Below are 20,706 nucleotides of genomic sequence, written 5' to 3'. Positions count from 1 at the left end.
AGAAAGATAAAACAGAGAAGAGAGAGACAGCGAGAGAAAAGGAGAAAGATAAAACATAGAAGAAGAGAGAGAGACAGCGAGAGAAAAGGAGAAAGATAAAACACACAGAAGAGGAGAGAGAGGGGAAACCCCTAAACCCTGTTGTGTTGAACTACAGCCAAGCTGTGCCAGAGCTCGTTTTTTAACACACTCATTAATAATAGAGCACGATGGGGCAGTTGAAACATTGGTGTGGGGTATTCCTGTAGATTTACATTCACACACACTATAGGAAACCGGGGCTATAGGTTTAGAGTTATGACTTCTAGACCTAATTGGATAACATACAGTAGGCCAACTGTAATAAGTTGTTGAATGTGCAAACAGACATGCAAAGCTAACATACATCTGACCCAGCAAGACTGATTGAGGGAAATATTAAGTGAGCTGTGTGTGTGTTTGATACTATACTTGTGAAGACCAGAAATCCTCACAAGAATAGTAAACCAAGGAGAATTCGAACAAGTGAGGACATTTGGCGGGTCCTAAAATGGGAAAAAGCCATTTAAGGCGTAGGGGTTAGGTTTAGGGTTAGAATTAGGAGTTAAGGCAAATAGGATTTTGAATGCGAATCAACTGTTGGTCCCCAAAAAGTCCTCACAGGTATAGTAAGACAGCTGTGTGTGTGTGTGTAAATAAAACCATGGCTCTCGCTTGCATTTAATACTCTACACTACAACATGGTCTGTCTCTCTCTACCTCTTGCATGATGTGAAGCTTCTCTGGTATTTGATGCCGTCTCCAATTCTAACCCAGTCTGACTTACTCCCATGCTAGTAGAGTAGAGCAGCTGGGTGCAGGCCTAACAGACATTCCCAATTTGGGGATGAATCAGAATCTGGAGAAAAAAACAAAACCTTAAAAACCCAAATTACAGATTCTGTATGTGACCCACTTGCCCTACCAACCCGCCCCCTTCCACCCCCAACCAAACCCCGACCTTCACTTTGAAGTTGCTGACTCTGTAATGTGTTTTGTGAGTCGTGTTAACCCACCGGGCTCTGGGGGGGGGTGAGTTGTGTCAGGCTCCAGGAGATTTAGACTGATTTTTTCACTTCACCACAATGTCTGATGCAGCCAGAACACACCATTCCTAGCCAGCCTGATGGGAGCTATTAGATGAAAAGGAAGCCTCAATGGCTACGCTAGCCAGATCAGTGCCACAAAATTAGATAGACATAGTGAACTAGAGACCGGCTGGTTTAGGGTGACGGTAGCCTTGAGCGACGGGCCATTAATCAGAGAGTTGACGGTTCAAATCCCAGGGCTGACAGAGGAATCCTGCAGGAGTGAGCCAGCAGCTGGAGGGTTGCTGGGTCTAATATCCTATGTCCTACCTACTACCATTTTGCCCTTGAGCAAGGCTCTTAACCCCCCCCCCCCAAATCTGCTCCAGTGGCACTGCTCTGTGGTATTGTAATATACACGCACACACTAACAGGGTGTGTGTGATTCAATTCAATAGTTATTGGTCACATACACGTTTAGCAGATGTTATTGCAGATGTAGCGAAATACTTGACAAGGGGTCCGTACACACACTGACCACTTACAGAGGGTCATAGCCTTGGTCTGAGAGGGGTCTTGCTGAGAGTCATCTGATTGAACATACACAAACTGAAGGCTGCAGATTGTAGTCTGAGTGATAGTGTATACACAAACTGATCACAGCGAAACAGACTGACCAAGGGTCATTACAGACAAATCGATTATAAACATTCTGTTACATGCATCTGCGGTACATCAAAAGTTCAAGTCAGCTCTGCATAAAAAGACAGACAGCTGTGAAATAAATACAGATATGCCATCCTTCATATGAACCCTGTAGAAAGACTAGGCTTAAATCGGTTTATTAGGGATACACACATTCAACCATAGTCATTTACATACAGGTGGAGCAGGAATGTCATGACAGTAGGCTAGGAATGTAGTTGGTACTAAATTAAAATGCTTAAGCTGGTATATGGGGGGGGGGGGGGGGGGGGGGGGGGGGGTGATAGGTGAAAATGAGAAAGCAGGTAATTCTGTGAGGTAATGAAAGACTGACAGGTAGATGTGGTGGGTAATGACCGAAAATAGTTGCGCCGGTGTGTGGGGGGTAATAGGTGAAAAGGAACATTGTAATAGATAAAGAGGAGATAAATTATAACTTACAACATGATGAATGAATTCAACAAGGCAGGTACAGCGGGGCAAAAAAGTATTTACTCAGCCACCAATTGTGAAAGTTCTCACACTTAAAAAGATGAGAGGCCTGTCATTTTCATCATAGGTACACTTCAACTATGACAGACAAAATAAGAGAAAAAAATCCAGAAAATCACATTGTAGGTAAGCAGCTTGGTTTGAAGAAATCAACTGTGGGAGCAATTATTAGGAAATGGAAGACATACAAGACCACTGATAATCTCCCTCGATCTGGGGCTCCACGCAAGATCTCACCCCGTGGGGTCAAAATGATCACAAGAAAGGTGAGCAAAAATCCCAGAACCACACGGGGGGGACCTAGTGAATGACCTGCAGAGAGCTGGGACCAAAGTAACAAAGCCTACCATCAGTAACACATTACGCCGCCAGGGACTCAAATGCTGCAGTGCCAGACGTGTCCCCCTGCTTAAGCCAGTACATGTCCAGGCCCGTCTGAAGTTTGCTAGAGAGCATTTGGATGATCCAGAAGAAGATTGGGAGAATGTCATATGGACAGATGAAACCAAAATATAACTTTTTGGTAAAAACTCAACTCGTCGTGTTTGGAGGACAAAGAATGCTGAGTTGCATCCAAAGAACACCATACCTACTGTGAAGCATGGGGGTGGAAACGTCATGATTTGGGGCTGTTTTTCTGCAAAGGGACCAGGACGACTGATCCGTGTAAAGGAAAGAATGAATGGGGCCATGTATCGTGAGATTTTGAGTGAAAACCTCCTTCCATCAGCAAGGGCATTGAAGATGAAACGTGGCTGGGTCTTTCAGCATGACAATGATACCAAACACACCGCCCGGGCAATGAAGGAGTGGCTTCGTAAGAAGCATTTCAAGGTCCTGGAGTGGCCTAGCCAGTCTCCAGATCTCAACCCCATAGAAAATCTTTGGAGGGAGTTGAATGTCCGTGTTGCCCAGCAACAGCCCCAAAACATCACTGCTCTAGAGGAGATCTGCATGGAGGAATGGGCTAAAATACCAGCAACAGTGTGTGAAAACCTTGTGAAGACTTACAGAAAACGTTTGACCTCTATCATTGCCAACAAAGGGTATATAACAAAGTATTGAGATAAACTTTTGTTATTGACCAAATACTTATTTGCCACCATAATTTGCAAATAAATTCATTAAAAATCCTACAATGTGATTTTCTGGATTTTTTTTCTCATTTTGTCTGTCATAGTTGAAGTGTACCTATGATGAAAATGACAGGCCTCTCTCATCTTTTTAAGTGGGAGAACTTGCACAATTGGTGGCCGACTAAATACTTTTTTGCCCCACTGTAAGTAAGGAAGTAGGTATTGGGTAAAAATGGTGGAGCTGGTATGCGTTAGGGAGTAACAGTGTAGGTAAACAAGGCAGGGCAGGTACTTAATGATTAGCGAATAATGATTAATTGATTCTGACCTTGATAGGTAAAGCAAAATTCCAAGTGTGTTAGGTGTAGCATTTGACTGTCTACTAGTATATTTAGAGTGCCATCAGAAAATATTAAGACCCATTCCCTTTATGTTACATTACAGCCTTATTCTAAAATGGATTAACTAAGAAAAAATCCTCAATCTACACACAATAATGACAAAGCAAAGACATGTTGTTAGACATTTTTGCAAATGTATATATTTTTTAAACAGAAATATATTATTTAAAAGTATACAGATTCTTTGCTTTGAGATTCAAAATTGAGCTCAGGTGTATCCTGTTTCCATTGATCATCCTTGAGATGTTTCTACAACTTGATTGTAGAGTCCATGATCTGGAAAGTCACACCTGTCTATACAAGGTCCCACAGTTGACAGTGCATGTCAGAGCAAAAACAAAAGTCCATGAGGTCGAAGGAAGTGTCCGTAGAGCTCCGAGACAGGATTGTGTCGAGGCACAGATCTGGGGAAGGATACCAAAACATTTCTGCAGCATTGAAGATCCCCAAGATCACAGTGGCCTCCATCATTCTTAAATGGAAGATGTTTGGAACCACCTAGACTCTTCCTAGAGCTGGCAGCCCAGCCAAACTGAGCAATCAGGGAGGGAAGTTGACCAAGAACCGACTGGTCACTCTGACAGAGCTCCAGAGTACCACTGTGGAGATGGGAGAACCTTACACAGGGACAACCATCTCTGCAGCACTCCACCAATCAGGCCTTTATGGTAGAGTGGCCAGACGAAAGCCACTCCTCAGTAAAAGGCACATGACAGCCTGCTTGGAGTTTGCCAAAAGGCACCTTAAGGACTCTCAGACCATGAGAAACAAGATTATCTCATCTGATGAAACCAAGACTGAACCATTTTGACTGAATGCCAAGCGTCACGTCTGGAGAAAACCTGGCACCATCCCTACACTGAAGTATGGTGGTGGCAGCATCATGCTGTGGGGATGTTTTTCAGTGACAGGGACTGGGAGACTAGTGAGGATTGAGGGAAAGATGAACAGAGCAAAGTAGAGAGAGATCTTTGATGAAAATCCGCTCCAGAGCATTCAGAACCTCAGACTAGGGTGAAGTTTCACCTTCCAACAGGAAAATGACCCTAAGCACACAGCCAAGACAACACAGGAGTGGCTTCGGGACAAGTCTCTGAATGTCCTTGAATGTCCCAGCTAGAGCCTGGACTTGAACCCGATTGAACATTTCTGGAGAGACCTGAAAATAACTGCAGCGATGCTCCCTATCCAACCTGACAGAGCTTGAGAGGATCTGCAGAGAAGAATGGGAGAAACTCCCCAAATACCGGTGTGCAAAGCTTGTAGCGTCATACCCAAGACTCGAGAATGTAATCGTTGCCAAAGGTGCTTCAACAAAGTACTGAGTAAAGGGTCTGAATACTTATGTAAATGTGATTTCAGGTTTTTATTTGTAGTAAGTGCACACATTTCAAAAAATCTGTTTTTGCTTGGTATTATATGTAGATTGATGAGGGGATTTAATATATATATATATATATGCATTTTAGCATAAGGCTCTAACGGAACAAAAGATGGAAAAAGTCAAGCGATCTGAATACTTTCCGAATGCACTGTACGTGTGCAATCAAGGAGGACGGGGGATTCAAGGGTTGACTAACTCTTGTACAATTCGATTAAAGGTTGCGACTTCAATCCTTCATGAGAGCATTCTCAGCTGTGAGGATCTGAGCACACAGAGAGCAGAGGGGTTTAAAGTTCTGGAACATTGCGTGAGATCTCTACAGTGAATACAGGAAGTCTCCCAGGGACCACTTCCTGTCCCACTACTTGGTTTGCAAAAAGAGCTCATCTCTTTCCCAATTTGACATTCCATGATTCCTCAAATCCGGTCTCCTTACCTTCTCAGAACACATTGTAGGAAAAGGTCAGGAGGGGAGGGACTGTGTTCTGATCAAAAACACTCAAACTGTAGTATGAAATTATGGGTCTGACACTCGGGAAACACATCAACCACATTAACCCAAACACATGATAGAGATCTGTTAGCGATACGGCATAAACTACACACCATCTCACACTTGGACACAGTCAGACACACGCAGCCCCCCCGGGGGGGCAATCCATTCAGTGCCATATTCTGACTTTTACACAGGCAAGCAACTCTTGCACTGCTTCCAAATGCCTAATTTGTGCTTTAGACCCAAGTTCGCACGCATTACGCAAGTCGAAATCACATCCACTTGCAGTGAGTTGTCAGAAAAAAAACACACAATAGAAAGAAAAATCTAACTTGGCGAGAGAAACCACATAAATGAGAATAGGACCTGGTAGTTCGGCTGCTCTTAAGTGCATTAGTTACTGTTGTCCTCCGGCTTGTGGGATTGGAGCCCCTAAATAGTATTTCTTATTGTCTGTCCACACCGGTAACATACTAGCGGTGCCCAATCAATCAATCAATGGAATGGAATGGAATGGAATGGAATGTATGTATGTATGTATGTGTATATGTGTATATATGTGTGTGTGTGTGTGTGTAAGGGAGAATTAGAAGGCTGCTTCAGAACAGCCCACGCTGTCTCCATGCCAAAAGAGAGCTGGAGGAGAAAATACAGCGAACAAACAAGTCAGCTTAAATTCACTTCAGCAGAGTTTGCTAGTTGCGATGACCTTCTGAAAAGAACAGAAAAGTGGATAAATCTATCTTTTTTTTGTTCTTTATGCCATAATGCTTTCAACAGTAATGGAGACAGGATACTGAAGAAATACAGCATCGGGCGCAAGAAGGCAGAGAACCAAACAACAAATACGTCTTAATGCAAAAAACAGCCAGAGAGGGCCAGATTGAAACACAATAACCAACTGTGCAAACAAGGACCTTTTTTTCCCAGCCCAACCTCTTTGTTTGTTGTCCCAATTCAAACTGCACTTTTGGTTGCGCCTGATTCTGCTTTCGATTGGATAATGAAAAGATACAGGGCAATAAGACAGTTGTTAGAAAACAAAAGAAAGCATATTTGTTTTGTTAACTTGTACACAACCCTTCGGTCTTCAACGGTTAAAGTTTGACTGTGCAATTGATCTGGAATAATGAATTATGTTGTAACCCAGGTCTCTGGCACTGGGTAGTGTGTGTGTGTGTGCACATTTATCTAAGTGCATGAATGCATGTTTTGTCAAAGAGCTCTGTTTCACTGCAACCCACAAACACACAAAGACCTACAAGCACATACAAACACTTTTATGAGGTACCGCTCAAATAAATCAGAGGCACCACTCCAATCTGTTTTCTATCAGTCCCAATAGAATCACTCATATCCTCTCAGATCTAACGTGTAAAAAGAAAAGAATAGGAAAAATAAACGTTTGGAGTTTGAGAGGTTGGAACTTCCTCCCTGCTTTATAGGCCGTCAACAACATCTGCAGCAGCTCTCCTGAGCCAGTCAGGACAGATGTGGGGGGGGGGGGGGGTGCATCAGGACACAGAGGGAGCAGCTGGAGTTGATGCTCTGAGTCCCCTTTCCTACTCAATCCTTCCAAAAGTCTGTCAGTCTGCTGTATCCCTCCATAGAAAACGATGCTCAGATGTAAACCCAACACTCAGTCACACTGAAGATCCTCTACTAGTTAAGCCTACCCCTGGAGCGTCAGTTGAAAAATACCCTCTCCAAGTCAACTCAGATACAGTGGGGCAAAAAAGTATTTAGTCAGCCACCAATTGTGCAAGTTCTCCCACTTAAAAAGATGAGAGGCCTGTAATTTTCATCATAGGTACACTTCAACTATGACAGACAAAATTAGAGAAAAAAAATCCAGAAAATCACATTGTAGGATTTTTTATGAATTTATTTGCAAATTATGGTGGAAAAGAAGTATTTGGTCACCTACAAACAAGCAAGATTTCTGGCTCTCACAGACCTGTAACTTCTTTAAGAGGCTCCTCTGTCCTCCACTCGTTACCTGTATTAATGGCACCTGTTTGAACTTGTTATCAGTATAAAAGACACCTGTGCACAACCTCAAAGAGTCACACTCCAAACTCCACTATGGCCAAGACCAAAGAGCTGTCAAAGGACACCAGAACCAAAATTGTAGACCTGCACCAGGCTGGGAAGACTGAATCTGCAATAGGTAAGCAGCTTGGTTTGAAGAAATCAACTGTGGGAGCAATTATTAGGAAATGGAAGACATACAAGACCACTGATAATCTCCCTCGATCTGGGGCTCCACGCAAGATCTCACCCCGTGGGGTCAAAATGATCACAAGAACGGTGAGCAAAAATCCCAGAACCACACGGGAGGACCTAGTGAATGACCTGCAGATAGCTGGGACCAAAGTAACAAAGCCTACCATCAATAACACACTACGCCGCCAGGGACTCAAATCCTGCAGTGCCAGACGTGTCCCCCTGCTTAAGCCAGTACATGTCCAGGTCCGTCTGAAGTTTGCTAGAGAGCATTTGGATGATCCAGAAGAAGATTGGGAGAATGTCATATGGTCAGATTAAACCAAAATATAACTTTTTGGTAAAAACTCGACTCATCGTGTTTGGAGGACAAAGAATGCTGAGTTGCATCCGAAGAACACCATACCTACTGTGAAGCATGGGGGTGGAAACATCATGCTTTGGGGCTGTTTTTCTGCAAAGGGACCAGGGACCAGGCCGGGAGGTCTGGCCATGTATCGAACAAGGCCATGTATCGTGAGATTTTGAGTGAAAACCTCCTTCCATCAGCAAGGGCATTGAAGATGAAACGTGGCTGGGTCTTTCAGCATGACAATGATACCAAACACACCGCCCGGGCAACGAAGGAGTGGCTTCATAAGAAGCATTTCAAGGTCCTGGAGTGGCCTAGCCAGTCTCCAGATCTCAACCCCATAGAAAATCTTTGGAGGGAGTTGAAAGTCCGTGTTGCCCAGCAACAGCCCCAAAACATCACTGCTCTAGAGGAGATCTGCATGGAGGAATGGGCCAAAATACCAGCAACAGTGTGTGAAAACCTTGTGAAGACTTACAGAAAACGTTTGACCTCTGTCATTGCCAACAAAGGGTATTAAACAAAGTATTGAGATAAACTTATATTCCACCATAATTTGCAAATAAATTCATAAAAAATCCTACAATGGATTTTTTTTTCTCATTTTGTCTGTCATAGTTGAAGCGTACCTATGATGAAAATTACAGGCCTCTCATCTTTTTAAGTGGGAGAATTTGCACAAATGGTGGCTGACTAAATACTTTTTTGCCCCACTGTACATTTTTGTGCGTTTGAATGTTGCAGTAGCAGAGTAGGACCTTTCTTCTGTTTGGTGCTTTAGCATTTGAGCGAGCAAGAAAGAGAACTGAGGGTTTTCAGTGAATTTATGCAAATCACAAGGCTCATTGTAATTTCCTGCTTAGCAGGAAAATCTCAGTGACATCAGAGTGATCAAAATAAGATAGCACATCTGTACAGTCTCCACAGCTGGAAAGAGAGCGCCCTGAAATCCACCTGTCATCATCTCCACAACTTTAATATTTTGCTTTGCTTATGAGTGGAATGCCTATCGGAGTGAATCAGTTCAAGTCATAGAACTAAGGCGAGGAGTTTTTCCTAACCACGTGACCTGACCAGGAAAAACATGTAGATAACTACAGTAGGTAGGCTCAAGGTTTTTTATTATTATTTTTATTATTTTTATCGTCAGGTGGCAAGGGAAAAACTCCTGGCACTATCATGTAACCACCATCTTAATATTCAAGAGAGGAGGCGGCAAGGAGTTAGGATGTGAGGAGTCGCAGAAATACAAATGAAAATAAAGCCCTAACCTTTGTAAATCTGTCCTAAAGGCACTTACTCCCACACTCTCTGCTGCATCTACTGTTTCTCCTCCACCCACTCGATGACACCATTCCTAAACACAGGCTTGACACCTCCATTAACACTAACCCTGCTTTATATTATTTTCTTTCTCTCCTCCAACTCCCATGCCTTTCAGTAGACTACAGTTTCAGTCAAGGCTAGTGTGGTTTTGACTAAACCAGATCAGTTTGAATTCTGATCCAGGACCAGTATAATCAAAGGCCTTCGGTCGGCCTCTGCGATGACTGAAATAACTTCTGTAATTTAGCAGGGCCTTTTTCTTTTAACGAGGCAGGCCCCCAGTGTACTATATACACTCGTGTCTGTTCTCTGGCTCAAAAATCGAGCTTGGCCTAGCTGATTGACAAATGCATTTTTACGAGAGCCTTTAAAATAATTATTTACAATGATCACTTTATCATGATTCTAATTGGCTTGTTTGTTTAGATGGACATGATATATATGCTGTAAGACAACAACAAAAACGTTCTGACCTCCCGGCAACCTCTGGCAACCCCGCTCTGAGGGAGCCTGGGAGGGAGCGGCCGCACCCTCGCCTCCGTGCTTTCACATGCCGCCCACATGGCGCACGAAACAACTGTCTTACATGAAAGAACATCTCTGGCTTATTTACAGACGTAAATAAAAGCCTCTTTATCCTGATATAGAGGCATCATTCAGTTTTTTTACTGCTGTTTATACGAGCAGTCTTCATCAGAAAAAGAAAACAAAAGATGGACCCTTTTAAAGGGATCCCCTTCATCATCTTTGCTTGCTTGTGTCATCAAAGCGGGATGGGATGGAACATGTGTGTTTATTGGCTGTGTATTCTTAAAAGGGATAGCACATTCAAAATAGATTTTGGGGTCAAATTCCTCTTTGGCCTACACACACAACCTTGAGTTGTGTCTGTAGGCCCGTAGTGACCGTATTCACAATAAACTGTTGTTAACTTTTGTCACAGCCAGGGGTTAGCATGATTAGAATCATCAGAAAGAAAATGCATGTAATTCATGGTACCGATGTTAGCAAAGCAGCCTTGCAAGTTGAAACGTCCTCAAAAACACTTCAAACTAAGTTTGGTTCCTTTTTTATTGTTTATTTGCATGCATACCTCTGTAATAGTCACTGGAATTTTGTTACGCAAAACTGGAACTATTTCCTTATGTATTCTCACACCCACATCAGTCTGTTTGCTGTAACATGGACAATAAAGTTGTATTGTGTGCTTCCTTTTCTGTTGGGCACTCAGATGCAGATTGATTACCAGCTACAAAACTCACCAGTGGCTTGATGGAACTATGAGAGCATATTCAAATATTACTGCAACAAATAACATTCTTGCAGAAAAGAAAACATGGACAGGTTCTTCTCAAGTATCGACACTTGAGGAAGTTACGGCTTGCAATGCAGCTTTGTTAACATCATTGGGGGGGGGGGGGGGATGCTAATCATGCTACCTCCTGGCTGTGCCAAAAGTAAACAACAGATTATTGTGGAAGCCATCACTACTCACCTACAGACAACTTCAAAAGGAAGAGGAATTTTCCCTTAGTCATGCATTGATGTAAACGACACACCGGGGAAAATGTGACTAAGGGGCCTTTCACACTTAATTGGTTTGTAGCATTTTTTCAGAACTCTGGTGCGTTTACCCCTTTAGTTTGGTGCCTAAACAACGCACCGCACTAAACAATGCACCGTGGTTTGCTCAAAAAGGGTGATCTTGGTCCGATTCAGCGGCAGGTGAGAATGCAGTCCAGACCAAACACAGGAAAATAACCACTATTACTAGTTGTTTGACTGCAAGCATTTGATAAAATGCATGCAGCATCATAACTTGATATCTCAGACATTCTGTGAGTAGCAGTGCATTGATGAGTGTATCCGATGCAAGTTAGGGGAGACGGGCTATAGGCTACTGAATATAACCTATTCAAGTTGAAGTTAGAGCGGCTATTGCAAATTCCTCCCTTCATGTTGTTGGAAGACAAAAGCGAAAGTAATATGAAGATTTGGACACAAGTGATGCTTCATGATAATCATAGATGGATTTAAGGTGAGCATTTGTGTCCACAAATTAACAAATTACTTGCATGGACAGTGGTTTTGCTTAGGAATTGAAGTGGTTTGACAATGTAAAAGCAAAATATATTTTTTTTTAAAATACAGTCTAACAAATAAACTTTGATTCAAACTATAGCTCAAAACTACGTGTGAAAACACACTAGGTAGTAGTTATGATTAACCCCTAAATGGGGAATAGGGTGTCATTTGAGACACTAAGCCCTGCATCTTCGTGGGGTGGCTGTGGGCTAGAACCCAGCAGGAGTCTGTAGGTTGGGTGTGGTGGTGGTGCTCCAGGCACAGTGAAGTTGCTACCAGAGAAATCTGGTTCTTGTTAACACACTACCAGGGACATCGAGTACTTCTCGGCTATGCCCAGTACAAACACACACAGATGACTCTCCCCACATAGACTTGCACTGAAAAACACATACATAAACATCAAACAAAGATATGTGCACCAACACTTACACAGCAAAGTAAAGACCAACTAGGCAGACATTTTGGCATGCGATCTGTGACCTCCATCTATGATCTTGGAGATCTACAGAATGATCTGTGATCTGAGGGAAAGCCCCTTATCTTCCTCCCATAATGCCATAGGTCTATATGAGATAGTGCAGGCTCCCTAAAAACAGTTCCTTTGAAATGGGATCCTCTGTTATAGTACCAGCTTTAAATCCTACACTGCTATCATGCATGTTTTATGTCCCATGTTTAATGTATCTCTGTAAGTATATCACTCAAGTTTCCAATTATCCAATTCCCTCTTCCCCCTCCCCTCCATGGACATCATTTACAGGGAGAGCCATTTACTTCAACTGTCTCTTTCTCCACTCGGTCTCCCCCCTTTCTTTCCCTCCTGGGGTAGCACCATGTTGTAGATCCCAAAATGTTCAACAAGCTTTCCCATGATATTATCAACAACATTCTTGGACAGGGAGAAATAGGACGATTAAATGTCAATTCGGGCTGTGGTCCAGCGGTTCGATCCGGAGTGTCTTATGTTCTAAGTCTGTGTGCTTAACCCTGTGGACCTCCTCAACATCTGCTCTGTGTCAAACATTAGTGACAGTAGAGACATGGTGATTGAAGGTCCACACCTAGGCCTAATTTGTAGCAAACTCACTGCAGCCGTCTGTGAGAGGAACTGATGTCAACCTGCTATTAGAAACACACACACCACACCCAACAAACAAGCACAAACTCCTACACACGTGCTTGTGAACTCTAAAAGTGCACACGCACACACACACAAACTGCCAAATGGCATTCACTAGTTTGAGTGCAGCCATCTATCTCCTGGTGCTTTTCTTGTGTTCTCTGGGCCATGAGCTAAATTCAGTCCAGCCAGAGTCCAGCGCAGAACCCCAGAGGGAAGCAACAGATTAGAAGCAGAGGGAGCTGAGTTCCAAACAGCCCTGTTACGATATGGTGCTTCTTCCCCCATATCTCATCTCCCACTACCTATCCCCCCCCCCCCCCCCCCCAATCCACTTATTGCTCCCGCTTTCCCCTTCCCTGTCTCTCTCTCCCTCTGGTGTACAGTATACAGCCCCTGACAGACAGATGGGCCTGGGGAAGTGAGAGGGGATTGGGGTTCTGGACAGTCACCAGGACACACTGAGCCATCCGGCCAGGACCACTGATCCCTGACCCGGTTCCCACTGCTGTTCCACAACAGCAGAACCTCAGGATGTTCCAGGTGTTTTACACAACATCTGTCTGACAGGAGGTGGCCTGGTCCGAGGCTCTACAGGAGGCTGCATGGGGGGAGTGAGGGAGGGAGGACTCACTGACCCCCATGGATTCGGAATGTTCTGGTACAGCCTCAGTGAATGACACAGACTTGGAAGAAAGTGCCAGTATATTTAGAGGGTGATGTCTATGGTTATCTCCAGGAGCGAGATGTGGTTCAGCTCCCGGTGGTGTGAGGTAAGGGTGTCTAGTGTGTGTGTGTGACAGAGCCCCCTCTCTCACATATTCATTGTCCATCAGGGTATGGTTAGATCAGAGCAGAGAGGACAGAGGGCAGCAGATGAGAGGCTTCAGGAGGGCAGAGGGGGAGTGCTGCAGAAGAGTATTTCTTTATGGTTTCACAGGACAGCCTGCTCTTCCAGCATCATGAATAAGTTATCGGACTGCTTGGATCCATAATCCAGCCCTGCCAGGACCTCAACAGCCATAGACTGGCTGTAAGCTGGCAATGAGGGATGGACACACGTTCGAGCACACAAACCTACAGGCGCACAAACCTACAGGCGCACACACACACACACACAGGGTAAGTGATATACCGTGCTGCGGTCTCTTAGCAGGCAGGAAATGTCCAGAAACTATGGCAGTCACAGTAAAGTCGCAAGGGTGGAGAGGGCAAGATGGGGGCCAGTCTCCGTCTGTCTTGTTTTGGCCAAAACCCTTTCTCTTAGTCTTCCCCTCTAAACCCAGAGCAGACTGTAGACCCTCACCCATTAACTAGACCTGTGATAGGAAGTCCCAATCCCCAGTATGTTACACACCACTGTAATTACTCAGGCCTATACTACAACTGTTGTGTCTGGACCATGAATACACGCCCCTTACACAAGCCACAATCCCCCAAACGACCACTGTGGATCCCACCACCACAGAAACATCAGTCAACACATGAAACATAGCATCCCCACCGCACCTCAGAGGGCAGCGGTCAGCAGCTGTGAGGAGAGGAAGTGAGAGGTGCAGAGGGAAGCACCCAGCTTCTGCCTGACAGGGCCAGTCTATCTATAGCAGAAGGAGAGGGATGGAGAAAGGGAGGGAGGAGCGGCCCAGATAAGAGAGCAGAGGAGGGAAGGTGGAGATGTGAAAGTCTTCCAGCAGTGTGCTATAAGTTACGCTAACATAGCCTGAGTGAGCAGTATCCCACTGCACTGGAAGAACAATGACATCACAGAGACTAAGAGTAGCTGTAGCCTGCCTACTCGGAAACCGGCCTTGTAGATTGTAGCAGATTCATTGACAGGCCCAAATGGATATGCTGCAAATGAACAACCACATTTCTCTATGGTCGTTTGACAATGTATGCTATGACCTCACCATGTTCGAGCATTACCAGTGCCCAATGAACCTAACACAATCCGGAATGCAATCAAGTAGAGTTATTTGGATAAATCTGACTTCACTTATAAGTGTCTTAACTTAAACTGTCCATACACCATTCACATGCATATATTCTGTTCTGACATTTCTTGTCATTTTTTAACGTTTAGATTATGTGTGTGTCAGTGGCGGTCAGTGCCATTTAAGATGAGGGAGGACAATATTTTTTTTAATGAACATAGCCTTATTTCTATTACAGCATATTCCATTCACCCAGCTCAAAGTAACATCAATAGGTTTAGGCTACTAGATGACACTCACATTTTCACTACAACCTAGCCTGTAAATTAAAGTTTACAACGTAGGTGCACAGGTCTTGAGAAATTTGAGTAATCAAAGTGAGAGACCGTGACATTGATTACTGCCTTGCACACTCTTGCCTGCATCTATCTGATCTAAGTTTTAAATCACCAGTCTAACAGTTGCAAACAAGAGTTTCTATTAGCGAAATGCAGATATATTTATCCCATTTCCTCCTGTTTGCTTATGTTTAAGAATCATTCGTCAACAGAATCTGCAGAATGAATACACCCCTGCTCACAAGCAAACATTCATGCAGTACAGTGTACACTCAGTACGCAGTTCAGCGGGCCCAGGTTGCAATGAATTAATCAAAACGAAAACTTACCTTGAATTGGAAGAGCTCCAGTGTTGGATTGCCATAGCCAGCTAGCTAACACAGCATCCCTCTCTGTTTGAGCTGGGTGTTTGAGTATGTTAAACTAGCTAGCTGCATTCGCTAGCAAATGAAGTGAAAAAAGAAAAAAAATATATATATAGCTAGCTCTCTCTTCATTTTTGAAGAAATACATTTGTTCAAAAACTGTTCAACTACTGTCTTTCTCTCTCTTTGAGTCAACAACTCACCGTACTTTTAAGCACTGCTAGCTAGCTGTAGCTTAGGCTTTCAGTACTAGATTCATTCTCTGATCCTTTGATTGGGTGGACAACATGCCAGTTCATTTGTTTTTTTATTTAATTAGGCAAGTAAGTTCAGAACAAATTTTGATTTACAATGACGGCCTACCCCCCCGGGAAAAATCCTCCACTAACCCGGATGACGCTGGGCCAGTTGTGCGCCGCTCTATGGGACTACCCGATCACGGCCGGTTGTGACACAGCCTGGGAACGAACCAGGGTCTGTACTGATGCCTCTAGCATTGCAGTGCCATAGACCGCTGCCCCACTCGGGAGGCCTATGCAGCAAGAGCTCTGACAGGTTGTTGGACGTCCTTAGGAAGTTATAATTACTGTGTAATATATATAAGGGGGTGAGAACCATGAGCCCCCTAGGTTTTGAATTGAAGTCAATGTACCCAGAGGAGGATGGAAACTAGCTGGAAACTAGCTGTCCTCCGGCTACACCAGAGAGTGCTGCTGAGGCTACTGTAGACCTTCATTATAAAACAGTGTGTTTTGAGAAATTATTTGGTGACATGAATATATTTAGTATAGTTTTATCTAAAAAGGGTAACTAATGTTTCACTATAAAAACATTTTTTTTTAAATGGAGAGGATGGACCTCTCCTTCCTCCTCTGAGGAGCCTCCACTGGTGTGTATTGTTATCGGTAGATATTGCTGCACTGTTGGCGCTAGACACATAAGATTTTTCTGCACCTGCGATAACATCTGCAAAACTGTGTAAGCAACCAATAAACTTTGATTTGAAGTGACTCATAAGTCAGAAGTGACTCACGCGCCATTCTTATGTGCCTTTTTATTCTGTGTGTGTGTGTGTGTGTGTGTGTGTGTGTGTGTGAGAGAGAATGTCTGTGTCCTTCCTTTTATTTTATCTGGGTTGCATCCATGTTCAGAGCAATTACACAAACACACCACGCTCTCATATGAACAATACTGACAGAGTCAGCTAGTGCTATTCTTGTCTCACTCCCTGGGAAAACACACTAGCAAGGAGGGAAGATGCCATTGAGTCACTGTTTGTGCATGTGCGTGTGTGCCATGTGCCTGTGTCTAGGTCTATATGTGTGTGGGTGTGTGAAAAGCCAGACCTGGAACACAAGGCTAGAAGAATAAGTCAGTGTGTTTGTTTTGGTGCGGGCCTCATATCATTTTACAGATACAATAAAAAATACTAGCTATTCATGGATTACAAGTTTTGTCACAATATTGTTTTGAACGTTAGTTTTGGACTGATTCCCGACTGAGCATTCTACTCAATGCATCGTAAATGGGCACCGATGAAGATTCCATCAAAAGTTAATTACAGTGGTTTGCAAATACAATGACATTCAAAATGAGGCAATAATTAGTAGAAAAACCTTTTGATGTCACCAGATTGACTTTAGATGCAGTATAACGTTAGCTAGCTAAGATTGGGGGTAGGCCAGTTTTAGTTAGCTAACATTAGTATTGCTAGCTACAGTATTTCTGACAAACTTTGCTAGTTAATGGCAACATTGCCATCTGTCAAAAGTAAATTTGACAACATGATAATAGTGGCAAAGTTGTTTCCTACTAAATATTTGGCTTGTCAACACTTTAAGGCACCACTATGGCGCCACCAACAGAGGGCAGCTTGAGAAAGTTCAAAACAATGGCGTGACAGAGGTGCAAACTACGAATAAAATTAAGGGGGAAAAGAAAAGAGGGTCTTTATTGGACAAGGCTTCCATGCTCTGCCAGGGGGATAGGACCCTGCCTCGTTAAGTACCTATACTAAGCGAGGGTACGTCCCAAATGGCACCCTATTCCCTATCTAGTAAAAAGTAGTACACTATATTATAGGGGATAGGGTGCCATTTGAGACACAGCCCTAGTTAGCTACACTCTGGCACCGTGAGGGGTTCCATGATCTAAGACACACTCTGCTCTTCAATGCACTACACAGTGTGTTTACACAGAGTGGCTGGATCTAGTGTTAATGGCAGAAGGTGTTTTACAATGTCATCAGTGTGTGGGGAGGGAGGATGCATTTGATAGTCTTACATTTAATAGTTAAAACAATGAGGAACGAGCCATGACCTGACAAGTGAGATGTACTAAATAAAGCAGAAAGACAGAGTTAACAACACGTTCGTGCTAAATAACATTGGAAATAGAGTTGTACCACTACTGTATAACTTTTCTTTTTTTTCCCGCTTTTGTTGGCTTCAAAATCAGAACCAGTACCAAATTGCAACCGGAGCCAAGATGCAAGAGAGAAACAGGAATGCTGCTGTCAGGCCCACCGGACTCAACGACCGGTTCAAATGAGGACGTGAGTGTGTCTTAGTCTCAGTGTGTGCCTTCTCCATTGTCATCGTCAAGCCAAACAACATTGGCATGACAAGAGAGCAGAAACAGACTGGCATCCAGGCTAGCTCTAAGCCAGGTAGTCTCGCAATCAACACATACTAATTTGAGAATCACCGAGTTCAATGAGTTATGGAGATACAGAGAACAGCTGGAGTTCAAGTAAAGGACAAGTGATAAACTATTATATTGTGGAAAGTACCATTGGCACACATAGGAGCATTTACTCTAGACTAGCTAACCAAGTCTAGAGTTTGGAGTAGCCAGGACTGCTGGAGTTCCTTACCTAACATTAGCTGTTCTCCAAACAATGACAGCACCTTGGAATAAGGGATGAGCTAATTGGCTGAAAAATAGCTAGGGTTTAGTAAGAGCAGAACTCATAAGCTGAGAAAGAGTTAACGTCACACAAATGGTGCTGTGCACACACGCACCTGTCCTCAGAAAGAAAAACAGTCTAAGGAGCGTGAGAAAGAGAGCGAGCCACTTCCTCTACAGCCAGGCTTCTAGACGATCGAGATCATGAATATGAAATAATGCCCTGGTCTGCACAGCGCCCATCTGTGATGTATGATCTGCGATCGTCACACAGCCCTGGTGCTTTGATCAGGAGGTTCCCTTTGATCCCAGAGGAAAGAACAGAGAAACAGGAAGAACAGAGCCTCTGTCCTAAACACACCATCCTCTCCTCTATCCACAAAGAGAGGAGAGAAGGGAAGGATGGAGAGATGGAGGGGGGGGAGACTGACAGGAAGTTGAGAAAGCATGCAAGACAGACAGTGAGAGAGAGGCACATAAAACAGAGAAAGAGCAAGAGAACAAGAAATTAGAAAGAAAGACATTCGAGAGACAGGAAGAGCCAGAGAGAGAGAGAGAGAGAGAGAGAGAGAGAGAGAGAGAGAGAGAGAGAGCCAGAGTGAGAGGCAGACCAGACAGGGATAGAGAGCTAGCTCCTCTCGGTGCGCATTTAAGGGGTTTGCAGGAAAGAGGGGGACCAGCACACTGAGGTAACCCAGAAGTAATGAACAATCTGTGGGAACCTCCTTAAAACTCCATAGGTCTTGTTCATTAGGCACCAAACTGAAGAAAACGGCCTGAAACGGAGGAGCTACCTGGACTTCACATGTTCTGTTGCAAAAGGTTTTAAAGTGTTTTCCGTAATGAAGCTTGAGGATAAAGTTACTGCAGGGGGTGAAGGGACTTACCTGACCATCCTGTCCAACATGCACCTGGTGGATCTGAAGGTTCCCCTGAGAGAGAGAAGAGAGGGATCATTCAGACAGCCTGAGAGCATCACACAATTTGTAAACACACACTAATGATAGTGCATAATGAACATACCAATCACAGCATCATTCACTCACACACACACACAGCATAAACAAATCACAGACGCCATGACATTAACAAGACCACATGAAAAACAAGCCCAATTTAGCCTATATTCCTTGTGCTGTTTTCACTCCTAATTCTATTTCATATTCAATGCTGTCTGAGCTGCCATATGGACAGGCAGCATGGTAATCTCTCCCAAATAGCCTTATTTCCTTTTCCAACATGCTGAAACCAATGGCTTTGATGAAGAGGCCCCTGTTTCTAATGAAAACGCACACTGAGCGACAGTTGGGAAAAGTGGGATTTTGTTGCTAAGCTTTGAACTCCCAAAACAAACAAAATCATAGAGTGAAAAAATGTATTTTCTGGCATCCGATCACAAAGAGCAGGAAAGGCTTTCAGAGCTTGTCTTCTTCAGTTTCTCTCAAACTGTCTTCCTCCCTGCGTCTTGGTTGTACAGGTTAGGAACCTCCGTAGAATACCTGGACGATGTGTCAGCCCTATTTGCAGTTGCATGCATGTGTACGTGTGTGTATGTATACGTCTACTCAAGTGTGTGCCCGCACGCAGTGTCGCCTCAAAATAAATCTCTACCCCACATCTTATTACAACTATTTAACTATAATGCTGAGGCAGATAATTATTTCTCAAACACCATGTAGTTCTGATGTAGTCTGATTCTCTTAGAGCCAACCCATTGTGTGCATGTGAGGCTGTCTAGTGAGAGACACAGACCATCTGGGTATTATTTGGAAACAAATAGTATAATAACCCATGCATAGGCAGGCGGTAGATATAAACAAGCACCGTTAACATTTAACATCTGTTGACGGTGAACTCTGCCTAATGACTTTCATACTGGCTACCATTACTGACTATTAAAGTGGCCCTCAGTCACTCACTGAGATACCCGGATAGATAGACAGACAGGCTGACGGGCAGACAGAAACACTTACCTCACTGTCCTGTGTGATTTGCACCTCTTCCCCCTGTGGGACCTGGGCAATATGGAGGTGTCCCTGAGGTATCTGATAATGGAGAGAGAGAACAAGATGAGAGAACAAGATGAGAGCGAGAACAATATGAGGGAACAAGATGAGAGAGAGAGAACAATATGAGGGAACAAGATGAGAGAGAGAACAATGTGAGAGAACGAGAAAGAGAGAGAGAGAGAACAAGAACTCACAATGTGTGTGTGGCACCGTTAACACATACATCCACTCTCACCCCTCCACCATCAGCCTCTAGTCTGAGCCCTGCTGCAGTCGCTGCCTGACAGATCCTATGCTTTACATTTCCTCCACTGCATTAGCAGCACTTGTACATTTCAGGCTTGGCTGCACCCGCTAATACTCTGTAGAATATCAAGAGGGTAATATCTGCACAACGGTAAGCTCCCCATCATGATTCACTCTCTCCCCGCTAGGCCTAGA

The 20,706-nt window shown here is 43.8% G+C and overlaps 1 protein-coding gene across 1 annotated transcript in view; it reads right to left on the bottom strand.

The window, feature by feature from the left end:
- LOC110522607 (protein BANP) overlaps positions 1-20,706 on the bottom strand; it is a 70,694-nt gene that overhangs the window by 19,197 nt on the left and 30,791 nt on the right. Inside the window, exons 10-11 of the mRNA XM_021601072.3 lie at positions 20,230-20,301; positions 19,144-19,188 (exon numbers count right to left, since the gene is read on the bottom strand). Of these exons, the coding sequence (XP_021456747.3) occupies positions 19,144-19,188; positions 20,230-20,301 (117 nt within the window). The remainder of the gene's footprint in view (positions 1-19,143; positions 19,189-20,229; positions 20,302-20,706) is intronic.

The sequence above is a fragment of the Oncorhynchus mykiss genome, chromosome 1 (assembly GCF_057628025.1).
Source record: "Oncorhynchus mykiss isolate SJ-2025 chromosome 1, ASM5762802v1, whole genome shotgun sequence".
In the NCBI taxonomy this organism is placed as follows: Eukaryota; Metazoa; Chordata; class Actinopteri; order Salmoniformes; family Salmonidae; genus Oncorhynchus; species Oncorhynchus mykiss.
The sequence above is the reverse complement of the archived record's forward strand: the minus strand, read 5'-3'. Positions and strand labels throughout refer to the sequence as shown.